This window comes from Aotus nancymaae, unplaced genomic scaffold, assembly GCF_030222135.1.
Source record: "Aotus nancymaae isolate 86718 unplaced genomic scaffold, 86718_ANA_hifiasm-v0.15.2.pri h1tg000029l, whole genome shotgun sequence".
In the NCBI taxonomy this organism is placed as follows: Eukaryota; Metazoa; Chordata; class Mammalia; order Primates; family Aotidae; genus Aotus; species Aotus nancymaae.
The window spans coordinates 52,070,803-52,085,178 of NW_026988442.1; the positions used below are offsets into that span (position 1 = coordinate 52,070,803).

The 14,376-nt window shown below is 39.8% G+C and overlaps 1 protein-coding gene across 10 annotated transcripts in view; it reads left to right on the forward strand.

Moving 5' to 3' along the window:
* Positions 1-14,376, forward strand: part of RBMS1 (RNA binding motif single stranded interacting protein 1) — a 215,660-nt gene that overhangs the window by 187,009 nt on the left and 14,275 nt on the right. For 7 of the 10 annotated variants that reach the window (XM_064382682.1, XM_064382678.1, XM_064382680.1 and 4 more), the window contains exon 7: positions 14,216-14,331. In XM_064382682.1, the coding sequence (XP_064238752.1) occupies positions 14,216-14,331 (116 nt within the window). The remainder of the gene's footprint in view (positions 1-14,215; positions 14,332-14,376) is intronic. The other 3 variants (XM_064382683.1, XM_064382676.1, XM_064382679.1) reach the window with 1 other exon arrangement.

Below are 14,376 nucleotides of genomic sequence, written 5' to 3' on the forward strand. Positions count from 1 at the left end.
CGTCCACTCGACTTTAGCCACTTTCTCCCATGGTTTTACTTTGGGTGGTCATTACCAAGAACACTATACGTCATAGGTTTTTCATTCCAAGGTCATCCTTCTCATTCCACTGTTTGTTCATCCTCCTCTGCCTGTTTCTCTTTCCTACTAAATCTGGCCTCCGTTTTTGAGTGTTAAAATCATTTCTTAAGTGGGATTCTCCTTTTTCTTGCACCCCATCCCTTGGATACACTAATGTCCAGGTTCAAAATGCTGAACCTGGATTAATCCTGCCATAATTCACCCATACCAGTCCTGTTACATCCGTGCAGCCAAAGATTAAATGTCTGCACCACCAATTAAATGTCTTCAGCTTGACCAGTTGCTCAGCACCGCCAGTCCTCACTTGGCTTTCTTACCCTTTCCTAGCAGCAGTTCTCACTTTCCCCAGCCTACTTGCCCCGTACCTAACCCACTTCAAAGCTCTCAAGTGGATGACTTCACTTCCTTCTTGATGAATAAAATTGAGATCACCGGGTAGTAGCTCCTTCAGCTTCCTGCTCTCTCCCAGCAAGGGGACCTAGACCCACATCCAGTCTTACCACTCTCCTTTCTTAAAGTCTCAAGGACAAGGGTTTCAAAGCTGTCCTTGAGATTCCATCCCATTGAGACATTGCTCTGCCAATCATTGCCTCCCTCTCCTGTAATTTCAGTCTCTGTCTTTTGCTTTTGTTCATTTGTTTTTCAGCAAAGCCAAGAAATTTGTTTTTCAGTTACTGAAGTAGCAGCAAGACTAATTGGTGAGGAAATGGGGGGAAATGTGCAAACAAGTAACACCGGGAACAAAACTTGTGAACATAACTACGATAGACGTTTTTTAAATCCCAGGATTCGGGGAGCAAAAATTATGAACTACTTCATGCCAAAAATATTCAAGAAGATAGCCATTTGTGTTTGAAATCATTCAAGTCTTTGCAATCTAGAAACTAAACTAAGCACTCCGGTTCTTTAGAACAGGTTCTCATGTCAACATTTTTGAAGTTTAGTCTTCACTTCCTTACTTCCCATTTATGCCTCAGCTTTTTCCATTCTGACATTCCCTGGTGTGTAGTTGAAATTCCTCTCGGTAAACTTACAGTGTTAGTTTGCTAGACAGCCATAATAAAGTACCGCAAGCCAGGTGGCTTAAACAACAGAAATTTAGCGTCTCAGAGTTCTGGAGGTCAGAAGTCCAAGATGAAGGTATTAGTAGGGTTGCTTCCTTCTGAGGGCTATGAGGGAAGGACCTGCTCCAGGCCTCTCTCCTTAGCTTGTAGATGGCTATCTTCTCCCCATATGTCCTCACAGCACCTTCTCTCTTTGTGCATCTGTGTCTGTGCCTAGATTTCCCTTAGGAAGACCCTAGCCATCTTCGATGAAGCCACCCCGCCAACCCCTATGATCTCACTTTAGCTTTGATGACCCTGTCTGTAAGTAAGATCACATTCTGAGGGCTGGGTGTTCAATCTGTAACTCTAACTTCTTGATTGCTCCGTCTGGAGAATTTCCCCTCTTTTTATCCTGTGTCTGTCTGCTGTATGTATTTGGGACTGCTGGTCCCTCACTCATCCATGAAATGTGTCCTTCCTTGACTTATTTTACACCTGTCTCTGTTTTCTTCCCATCTTGTGTTGATCCCTTCTCTTTTGTAAACTTGATTCTTTTGTCTGCTCCTAATTGTTAGTGTTGCTCTGAATTCCATTTTTGGCTCAGGATTCTGATAATTTTATCTACTCTCAAGGTTTTAACTACTACTTACATTCATAGTCACTGACTCTCATTTATCTCTCATCCTGGCTGTTCCCCTGAGTTTCAGACTGCCTGGCCTCAGTTACCTTACATTCATCTTCTCCAAAACTGCCCAAGTCCCCTTACCTCACTTGCCATCTGATTCTGCTCTTCCTCCTGTTTTCGTACTCTCAGTTAGTAGAACCAGTATCTACTCAGACACCCAAGCCAGAAACTCAGGACTGGACTTCCCCACCTCCTCTGTCCTTTATATCTCACATAGAAATAATCATTCAAGTCCCTAAATTTTTCTTCCTGATTATTTCTAGAACCTACCCTCTCCCTCTATTTCTCCTATCATTGCCTAGTTTAATTTCGGATCATCTCTCATCTGTACTATTGCATCAGCCTCCTCATTCCCTGCCCTATCTCATCTTACCTCTCTAAGATATTCTCCCTGACTGTAGCTACAGAGGTTTAGATAAAATATACACCTCTATGTCACTTTATTGTTAAAAATCCACCCCCTCTCAGGAGGAAAGATCGAGGTTTCCTGGAATGACATGGAAGGCCAAAGGTGACTGGAGTCCTTGCCTACTTCTGCAGTCCTGTCCCCCTCCATTCTCTGTCTTCCTGCTTACCCTCCTCCAACACTGAACTACAAACAGTATCCCCAACACAGTGTGCTGCATCATTTCTCTGGGCTTTCTGAACTCTCATGGTAGCCAGTGGCCCAGATCCCTTTGGTTTCCTTTAGCCTGGCTCTCTCTTCCTCAGCCTTCAAGACTCTGCTCACGGCTTGCCTTCTCCCTGCAAAGACCTCCTCTGACCCAGTTGGGTTATGCTCTGTCTGCAAATCATCACCTCGAGGTCACCTCCTTGTAGTGTGGAATTCAACATGTTTGCATATGTCAGTCCCACTAAACTGGAAGCTCCTTGAAGGCAGAAACTGTATCCTCAGCTTTTTACTTTCGTGCCCACCACAACATTTGAGCCATACTATGCAAGAACAAGTATTTATTGGTTTTGAATAAATTGTATTATACTATAACACCAGGACACTACTATGTCCTTAACAAGCTAGCATATGGGAGAAATTGAAATGTCTTCTGATCTGATTTGCAGCCAGCCAGTAGCCTGCTGCCTGCCAGAAGGGAGAAAGTTTCAAAATTTAGAAACCACATCACCTTGCTTTGAGGGGGAGGTAATAAAATTGTTAAAACAGGGAAAAAGAAAAAAAAATCCACATACACCCTCCTCCATCTTTCCTCCCCTATAATTTTAGTCTTAGTATGCTTAGCTGGCATAATACATCTGTAATTCCACTTCCCAGTCTGTATTCCAGATCAGCAAGGCTTCATTGATCCTTTGGTCCACGTAAGCTAAAAGCCCCACTGTCCAACTTCTACCCAGGCATGCCCAAGGGTTAAAGTTGAGGTCTCACTTAGTGTCAGGTGCAGGTCTGGAGAGGGAGCCTTGAATTGCTACTCTGGCCACCTGTTTGTTGGAATCTCTTAAGTGGGTTAGCCATATCAACAAGATTTATCCCAAGTACTCAGGCTGGGAGAGCAGACACTCATGCTCATCTCTGAATGGGGGAGGCATCTCTAAGATGAGCAACTGCCACAGAATCCACAAGAACTAAAACAGAGTGCCCCATTTGCCAAAGCACAGATTTTTGCCACTTTTTCTATGCAAAAATACGTATACACTGAAGTTAATAGATTTAGTGAATTGAACCTTATTAAATAACATGAAAAACAGGTCAGGCCCAATCTTGAAAGCAAGCACAGAAGCCATAGAGAATATCTATCCCAGTTTTTCACATGAGAGACAGTCAGGAAACATTGAGGTGTTTTGAAGTTAGATTCATTCCAGCCAGAAGTCATTGAAGTGAGCAGTTTCTCCAAGGCTGTGCATGTATAACTACTGTTTAGTATTTATTCTGCTATAGCTCCACAGTTTTATCTTTAGCTAGATAACTGATGAGTACCATTAGAAATTCACTTTAATTTTCTGTATTCAGTTGTGTTTCATTTCATAGAGAAACTAGTTTGTATGTGCAGTTCCACAGGCTACACCTGATCTTGTAATACTAAAACCTGAGAGCACACTGCATTTGTGACTGTATCTGAAGTTGAACTGCTTACATGCACAAATTTGGAGCATCAAATATAAAACCTGGAAGTACATTATTCCCAGAAACTCAATCTAGTGGAAGAGCTTCCTTTTTTTTTTTTTTAAAGTTAGTGTTGTTTTCCCATCAACATCAGTAGAGTTGAAAAAAAAACGGACAGAGAAATAATGTTTTTAACTTCTGCCCAAGTAAAGACAAAAGAAATTTTGTATGTGGGAGCCTTCTGTAAACCCTACCCTGCCAGCCTCTGGCATTGAGCACCTGTGCCCAGCTGGTGTTTTCTTGCTTCTACTGTGTCACCCTTTGCATGAGCAGGGCCCCACACATTACTCCCTTTGAAGGGACTGTTCCACCTCCTTGTGACCACCTGCTCATCCATCTACTTGTGACGTCTTCACTTTCTTAACTCATTCTTGTGTGCAACAAGCAAAGTTTGAGAAGGAAAAATATCTAGGAAACTTTCATTTTGATGGTGTTATCAATCTTCCATGTTGAAGGAATGGTTTGCTAAATTAATAACAACAACAAAAGATCTTCATTTCCTTGAGTAAAGTAGATCTCAGGGTGTCACAGATCAACGTTAGACAGTCTCTTTTTTTTCCCTCAAGAACTTCATGGTTTTATCATTTAACTGTTTTCTTTGAAGTAGGTTTGCAGGCTATTGGTCACATCCATTCAAGGAGGAAAAAAAAAAAGCCCTAGATTTTCAAACCACATGTAAATGATCATAGGATCCTCTGCACGTTTACAGCTAGTAGAGAGTAGTTTCTTCCAAGTTGTGCCACGTTACAAATGAAGCACAAGAAACAGATGAGTTCGTTCTATATTGAGAGCATCACTGCAGGGGTTCAGTTTTTCAGTCAAGCTGTTCTCTTTGTGCTGAAGCAGCACTTAATTTTGTGCCATTTTGAATGTTTTAATGTTTAATGATCTTTTGAGCATATAAATCTTGGTTGACAATTAGATTGCATGTTCTTTGCGGGTAGGAGCTGTGTTTCTTTTTAATTTTGTGCTGGGCTCAGGGAGCTTCTGTGTCACCCTACCACCAGAAGTTACCAACGGGTTTCTAAGAGCATTTTTCATGCAGAGCTTCTCCCAAGAATCATTGCTGTTTTGAGGGCCTTTTTGAGTACCACCTTTGTGCACGGGAGGTTAAATTGCCTTTAGGCATGAGTTTTAAATGTATAATGCCAGACTTGGAAGCACACTGTCACAGTGAATTCAGCTTTTCCCAAAAACAAGTCCCCAGCAGACCTGAAAATCCACAAACCATGTGAAAGAGTTTTCAACTTTTGTGGACTTACTATTTTCTTTTTTTGTGTATGTGGTGACTTCAGAATCTTTTGATTACCAGTTTGTGTAATAGATACTGTTCTTTCCTCGTATCCCTAAGTGGCTACTCCATAGCATCAGTTTCTCTGTGGAGTGCATGTGATTATTAGCAGTAGAACCAGATGAAAAACAAAATTATTGTCAGGCAGGGGTCAGTTGAATGAGCCTCCACTTGAATGTTTGAATAAGGTAGTCTCATTGCTAGGCAGACATAACATTTCATAAATACAGTCAGAAGACAGTTTATTTAATGATGCAAGTTGTTTAGCTGGCATAAGCAAAATTATCTGGGATGGTTCCTGTCAGAGTACTTGGATTCTTGTGTGGCTGGCAGTTTGCCCATGACATTGGAGCCAAGTACAGAAAAGAAACCCACATTAGACACAATTCCCGAAAGATAGTTTCTGAAAATGAACAAACTGAACAATGAACTCATCTTAGCTGTGACACTCTTAAGGAAGTCTCTGGATGGCTAAGCAGGAGGAAGTCAGCTATGCACATGAGCTGTCACTTCTACACCGCCTGCCTTCCTGCCAACATACTTTTTCCATACCCAGGTGGCATGGCCAGTCCTCTGTGCCAGCCATGTCCCACTCTGGCGTAGGGCATGGCACATAATATAGCACATATTTACAGTTCTGTAAAAATCTAATGTACCACATCACCATTTCTAGTGCAGTCTGCTTTCTGAAATACCCTTTTAAAATCTTGTGCTTTCGTGTCTGATGTCACCATATTTTAAAAGAGGCTTTATCTTTTCTTATAGCAGATGTTTCTTTAAATGTATATTGTAGTTTGTTGGGTGGGGGATGAATTATTTATGCGGCCTTCCCTTCTATCTTTCCCCACCGAATCCTGCATTTTTTTCCTGAAATATTGGAAGTAGCTGGTTGATAGTAAGTCAGATTTACCTGGGAGGTCTCCAACCAGGATGAAAGAACCCATGGCTTCTTCGTGAAACCGTCTAGGTGAATTCCTTAGAGGTTTTCAACAAGCACTTAATATTTGCTTGATAAAAATTCCATTATGCAGAAATACTGTGATAGCAGTTTTCTACATAATGAACATGGGAAACAAGAGATGGGAAGCGTTAGTTATCTAGAACCAGTGTCCAAATTAGGAGACATGCTTCAGGCAAAAACACTGAAACACATGATCATGATTCAGTGGTTTGTCTAAAAATGCTCTTCTAGCACCTTCCTGGAAGAGAGTGCAGTCTTTGAGAAGACTAATACATATGGCATGTGAGCTGGAACTATCCTAAGCTGAGAACAGCTCTGGCGCCCTGACTCTCTGGACAAATGCCTCCCCCGCCCACCGCCACCAGCACCACCTCTCAAAGACAAAGGCTAACAGTGTGTTTGGTGCTGCAGGACACAATATGATTTCCCATCTCTCTTTCTGAAGCTCTCCATGACGTTAATGGAGTGTGAATAAGTCCCTGTGTGCTAAAGGCAGGGAGTGCCTGTTAGATTCTCAGTGTTACGCTGTTATCATTCTGCCACATCGCTCACAGCTTTATCTTGTCACAGAGGAGCCCCAATGAAGTGCGTATGTGTCTGCTGGCAGACTCCCTCCAAAGACTTGAGCTTGTTTTACATCTGCTTTCTGTGTTACTCTGACTTTTCCAATTGGTTATGTGTCCAGCGGGGCTTGAAAACCACTCTTGCTCTCATTTCATAACTCTCTGTGTATAGTGATATTATTAGGGCATTGTCCTATGCCAGGTAGCAGAAAAGATAATGTTTAGAGGGAAAATTATGACTCTAGTAAAAGGCCTGGAGATTTTTCCAAGATTTTTATTGCCCATTTTGCTCCCTTAATATTTCTCTTAAGCATTGTTACCCTGTAAAAACAGAACATTTTGGTAGCTCTAGGACAAAAGAAATGCTTGAAGACATGTGCAATGTCCCTGGTACCTTCAGGACCTGCAGTCATATCTCCCTCACCCAGTACGTACAGCAGAATGGAACTGAACTCATACAGCATCATGAGCTGTACCTTTCAAGGGCTATACTCTTAAAAGGAATTGTTGTCGTGACAGCAAAAGTGCTGGAACAGGCCTGAGTGGCCAGGGGGTGAGGGCAGTCTTGCAGATCCAGAACTCAAAATCATTCCTACTGAGGAGGAGGAGACTAGTTTTTAAAAAGTGGCAAGGGCCCACAACTGGAGATGTGCCAGTGTTCTAGCCCCAGATGCTTTTGAGTGCCACGCCAGGCTTACGGGGAGGCTGCCTTCCAACAATTATCACTATCAATCACACCCAGCCTACAGCCAGCCTCACAAATCAATGTTTTATACCCATTCACTCTCAGGTTCTGCCAGTGAGGAATAAATAGTGGAGTAAGATTTTATTAAAGCACAAGGCTCTTGGGTAAAAGATGTAGGTGTTACTGTGTAACAGTTTTCTAAAAGGCATTCACCAGTAACTTCATCCTTAACTATAACTTCAACATTTGTTAATTCTGTGAGAAGCCAAGGCAGCAACTGTAGCCAGCTCCTTAAATCTCTGAGAATCAAATCCCATGGATAACAGGCCGGTCCCTAAAAGGATTTAGAACTTCTGGAGTAGAAGTGTCCCTTTCCTGAAGGAAGAGCCGTAATTCAAAAATTTGAGCTCCCTCTGTTGCTGCAGGAGTAAGAACACTGGCTGTTCTAAGCACTTGCTAAGTTAACAATCTTTTGAAGTGGGCACTATGATCATCCCCATTTCACAGATTATGAGACCAGAGACATTGAATAACTTCCCTGGAGTCACTAGCTGGTAAATACCAAAGCAGAATTTTAAACCCATGGAGACTAATTATGAGCCAGTTAGAATACTGGTTAGTATACCACCATACAATACACCCACCACTACAGCAGTTGGCACTGGTATTAAAAAGATTAAGATATACACACAGATGTTCCTGCAGTGTTAGTTAAAATAATAAAGAATCTATACATAAATAAAATACTCTGTCACCACTAAACAAGGTGGGGAAGGATCCACAACATGAATGGTAGAAGAAAAGGACCTATCGTTGCAAGTGTGAAAAATAAATGGGTCTACATAGACTTTTCTTAGAAAAGTAGTAAATACAGAAAATTAAAATATGTTTGTTGGAGTCATGGGAGGTATGGAGTTTTTGTTTTGTATTTAACATGACTTTAATATTGTCAAATCATTGTTTTACTGATACACAACTCTTCGTTGATGGGTTGGGAAGTGAGGTAAGGGAAAATTCCAGTAAGAAGAAAATTCAAAGCCAGCAGGAGCAAAGCATGACTATATATAATCAGGTAACGTGATTGTAACATGATGATATTACGAATGTTACTCTCTCCTCAAACTTGGTAGAAGATAGAAACACCGCCTAAGGCACAGGAGAGGAGGAGAACCCAAAACAGCCAATGGAGGAAGAACATCCACAGAGAGAAGCTGTAACTCTTCCTACTGGCTGAGTAGGTCAATAGAATTTGGTTAGAAAAGGGGAGGGCTTAAACAGGAAATGATATTGTGCTAAAAAAAAAATAGATAATATTTATTGGATCCTTATTGAAATGTTTTAAAAGCAGCAGCTAGTTCCTTGCTTTTTATAAATTGAGGAATGTTGACAGTAGCCAACATTATCAGAAAGAAAGCTAATTACAGTTGCTGAGTGGACTAGTTTTCCACAGTGGACAGAGAATCTTCTATCAAGTGCAGTTTACATTTTACAGTGCGTTGATTAGGATAAAATGCAGCATAACTAGAAAGATGGAAGTTTGGAAGTGGCAGTTTCTCCAGCTGTTAACTGCTGTCAGCATCTGATAGGAAAAAGCATGGAGAAGATCTTTGTTAGAACACACTAAGGAAAAGATCCATTCTGTTACAAACTTTAGAGAGCTCCAGTCCTCCGAGCTGTTGGATAAGTGAGGAAGACTTGCAGATCTCATCATGAGCTACAATGCTTACTCAAAGCAGGCATTCTAGAAGTGATTTTTTAGTACGATTATCAAGGAAAGACATTGGAGCACAGATCACCGTAGAGTTAAGTTTCAGAAGATCAGTACAGAAAATACTTGGTGGAGATGGGCAGCAAGTCAGTCAACCTGAGCCTTACCCATGGAGTTCACAGTCTCTTGGGAGAGACTGTTAGTACCACAAAATCAGGCTTGTATAAGAGATCATCCCACTGTCAAACCTCTGTTGAGAGCAGATTGGAGAATCCAGTAACATGATTACCTTAGATGGCTCTTAAGAGATGCCAGAAAATATTAGATCAGTGTTTGCACTTGCAGCGTTGCCTGCAGCCTTTAACAAATGCTCAAGGTAACACTGCAGTTGTCAAGCTGTTGGAGATGCATGTTCCTGTTGGTTCTGATAACCAGGAAAATAACTCTTTAGTCTTGGGCGATGAGAATGAGAATCCCTTTACAAACCCAAAAGATCATGACTAACTAATTAAAGGGAAATCTAGCCTAGAATACTCTGCATATTTGGCAAAATCAGTTGATTTAAGGGTAGGTTATACAATTTTTATGGTACTTTAATACAGGAATACATCTTAAATCACAAATCATTTGTCAGAACGCTTTGTAATCATTGCTTTTTAGAATAAGGCAAAAAGTTGCTAATCTGGAAAATTAACCATACATATAGAAGTTTGACAGTTACATATTAATTTTTTTATGTTAATTTGCCCAAACTTACCTATCACTCAGAGTCATATGACTAGTATTTATGGTGCTTCCTTTTCTGCTTGCCAGTCTTCCAGCATCTCTACCTTGCAAAAAAAACAATTGGAATTCAGCTAAAAGGTCCACTCTATAGAACAAACTACCATCACATAGGATCTCCCAATTCTTCAACCTGGAACCTGTGCATTTCGCTCCAAAAGGCAAACCAGGGACTACCGCTGGTTTGGTAGAAGCCACAGGAGATGCTGGCTAAATGAGGATCTCTCATTTTGTAACAAGCTCACACACGCTTAAAAATAAATGGGTCATGACATCTGTGTGTTTTGTTTGTTTTTCTTACCTAAAAATCTAACTAAGATCATCTAACCCTCACTGAACATCATGGTAAGACCATTTATCAATTAGAGTAAATCAGGCCCTTTTGCCACCTAAAATACCAAAAAAATTCTTAAATCTTCATGTAATTTGCTTTCCTGGGGCACATGGACAACCTTTTTAATGAATAAAACATTAAGAACTTACAGGGAGAAGCTGTTTCTAATAATGTCATTCAAGTAAATGGAACAGCAATTGTCAGAGAACTACAGATGTTTCTGCATCAAAAGTATTTTGCTTCTGGGTAGCATTTTTATTGAAAACAAATCCCTCTAAAGACAATGCTCTATTCCATAAATGACTAAATGGGTTTTTATGAGATTAGGTACACTCTCTTCTGCATTAAACTGCAAGCCCCAAGGATGCAAGGACCCTGTTTTATCCACCACTGTGTCCCTAACTCTTGTGTACTTGGCACATTAGTAGACATTAAGTTAAATTTTTGATGGTTAAATAGACCAAAGAGAATTTTAAAGGGGAAAGAAGCTGTTCGAATTTTACATTGCTTCACATGGAATATTGGGGTACTCCGATTTCCCCGAAACAAGCGGCCAGCAGCTATCTCAGAAATGTGTCACTTTTACTGGTTATAATTCTTAAAAAGCTTGTTTTCCTAAGATACGGGATGCCTGCCAGTATACAAACTATCGTAACTACTTCCCTTTTTGCCTTCAGAGGGGAAAAAATAGCTTAATGACAGCGTAGGATCATGTAGTAAATGTAATTCATTTTTTGAAAGATTCAGCTACATCCTCTTTTTATTTGTTTCATTTTAAATGATCTATTTGCAAACATGTCATCACTCCCTTGATGTTTACCTCATCATTACGCATTTTTAGTGGGCTTTATTGTCACCTGAGATTTCTTCTTCTATGACAGGCCAGAGTCTAGATGAAGGAAAATGTGTTAGAAGCACCTTATCCACAGATAGGGACACTTGGTCATTCAGCATATGTTGAGCTTAGGCAGGCACCAGGGTCTGGCTGCTTACCTGCTTTCATTCACACCTGCCTGTTTAGGTGGCCTGAGCTGAACTTATAGAATGAGTTTAACCTGATCATTTACTGTCTCTGAAAGAAATTATGCTAATGGAAGAAAATAGCCAGTTGGCATCACTTGCTGAGCCAAGTAACGTCTTAAAAAAAAAATCAAATTTCAGTCTAGGACTTAGTTTTCATAAACCCTCTAGATAAAAAGCATCTCTTTTAGAGAAGACCCACTATGTGCCAGCACCACAGAATTTATTATCTTCTCTCTTGCTCTATGAGATTATGTGGAGTAAGCATCTTAAAACCTCAAATGTCAGTGGATAAACCTCTCTAGATCTGTGAAGGGTGGGATCTTGCTTCTCTCCATCTGAATTCTTGATTTGTCCATAGATATCAAGGTGAGGCATCCCCCAACACCACAGCCCCTTCTAGACATACACATGCATCTGCTTACACGTTGACACAGGAGGTCAAGGGGAGTCTCAGTACTGGAATTGTAAGCAGCATTTTTTTTTTTGGTTGCCTACAAAGGCAAGGATGACTGGTAATTTCTTCCAGGTGTAAAGTAAGTCTTAACGGTTTACCATTCCCAGTCTCCTTCTTTGATGCTCTGCATTTTCAGCCCCAGTTTCCATCTATCTCTTAAGAGTCTGGTTGTAGAGTTAAAAGTATCATCAGTGATTAGGAAGCTCTCTCGCCTCATAGCATCTATTTATTTACCTTCTGTGATTGCTGGTGAAGGTAGAAATTTCCAAAGTCAGCGCCTTTTTTTTTAAAAGATGAATAGTGTAGTTCATCTGCAGTCTGGATTTGGCCTCAGTCCAGCTCCCATCACACCCCTTTGCCTTAAATGGAAGTTCCTTGTTCAGGAAAGGGGACAGGGATGGAGTCGGAAGATAGAGAAAGGACCTCTTTATGAATGATTGGGCCAAGGCTTGCTGATATTCTCACCAGACACCTAACATTTTTGTTCCTAACTCCTCATACCCATAGTCCAATTGTCATTCAGAAGTGAGTTGGCATTCCAACCCATCCCTCCGGAGTGGTTCGTACCAGGGAAAGAAGAAAGGAGTGCCAGGCAGCAGCCCAGACAGCTCACCCAGGAGGAGTTACAGTTGGGCTTTTTGTTTTGTTTTATTTTGTTTTTTGGCAGAGAAGTGTTGAGAGACACTACTGCTTCCACCCTGTCATTAGTGGGTGGGTAATCATGAAATAAAATAAGAGATAAATTAGGATAATAAGAGGCACAGGAGAAAGGAGTAAATTTTCCACAAGTAATATTTTTCTCTTCATGGTTATTTAACTTTGAAACAGAACTTGAAAGTAGTAATCATGGTTCTATAGTAGACAAAGGACAGAATGTGGGAACCAGACAGGAAGGTGTGATTGCCTTTATTACATTATCCAGAAATGGAAAAATCCACAACTTTCGGGAATACACTGCTATTTCCATTGCAGGAAAGCAATGAAGAGGAAAAGTCACTGATGTGCTATTGTGCTGTTTGTAGACTTTTTTTTTTTTAACTCTAATGAGTACATATCCTTTAGAATAGCCTCTACATCTTCTGCTTTTGTGTTTGCCTCACAGAAAAGCAGGTGTGTGGTCATATGGTGTGGTCATAGCTCACTGAAGCCTTCTCTGTGTTTGCCTCACAGAAAAGCAGAGATGTAGAGGCTATTTTAAAGATTATATACTCATTAGAGTTAAAAAATATATAGATCTATAGTAATATATAAGTATATTATATAGCATATAATATATAGTACAGTAATGTATACTTATATATTACTATATATCTATATACTATATATCTACATATATAATATATAGTTATATATGTTATATATATTTCTATATATGACTGTATATTACTATATATAATACTATATATTACTATGTATAGTAATATAGTGTATATAATGTGTGGTACCATATACAGTAATATAGTGTATATATTACTATATATAATATGTAACATTACATATACTATATGTATTGTAATGATTTACTATATAGTACTGTATAGTGATGTTACATAGTATATAATGTATAGTAATAATGTGTTATATGTATAGTAATATGTATTATATAATACTAAAAGTATATTACTATACATACAGTAATATAGTAATATATACACATCTATATATAGTGATACGTAGATATATAGTAAAACAATATCCAGTGGGATTGAGTAAAGGCACAGAAAAACCTTAAAATAGGGTGGACAAATATTTTTAGCTTTCTCATGACAGCCATCTTCACTGACGTATCCCAAAAATAAACAAATGAGACCTATTTCTATTCATTCGTTGATGCAACCAAGATGTAATAAGCAACTACAAAGTCCAGACACTTAGGCAGTGGGGATACAGTGATGGACACAACAGGCAACGTTACCTCCCCCCAGGGCTTACAGTCTAGAAGGGGAAGCAGACACCAAACAAGTAACCATACTCACCAGTTGTTACAAATGCTGCGAATAAAACTATGGTGTGAGCCGTGTAGAGGCAGCTTGTTTTCTACTGGGAGAACTGACTGTCTCTCTTAGGAATGATAGTGGGAAGCTGTGAGACCGTTATAAGTTGGGGAAGGGGAGGATGGCACAATCCTATTTACATTTGAAGACTATTTTGGTGTCAGTCCAGAAGTAGAATTGGAGAGGGCCCAAAACAAAAAGAAATGTGTCTGCTCTTAAGCATGAAAGTGAATTGAAAGATCCTTTGCTTCTTCAGATTAATTCTTTAAATATTTTGATTACACTCTGGTTCAGAAATAATAACTAGTATTTTTTTCTGCACTGTGTTTTTTGCCATTGGATAATTTTACAAGGGTCTGAGTAAATTAATTTTGCCTAAAAGTGTTGTCTGAATTTTCTTATGATATGAACACTATTCCTATTTTTTAAGTACATTTTGCCATCCACATACACATATAATTGTGGTTTCATTTTATTTTTCTCTGTTTACTTAGCCCCCACAGAACCTTTATTATGTAAGTTCGCGGATGGAGGACAGAAAAAGAGACAGAACCCAAACAAATACATCCCTAATGGAAGACCATGGCATAGAGAAGGAGAGGTGAGACTTGTAAGTCCTTTCTTGAAACTTTAGTCGGGGGGGGTGTGTGATCTT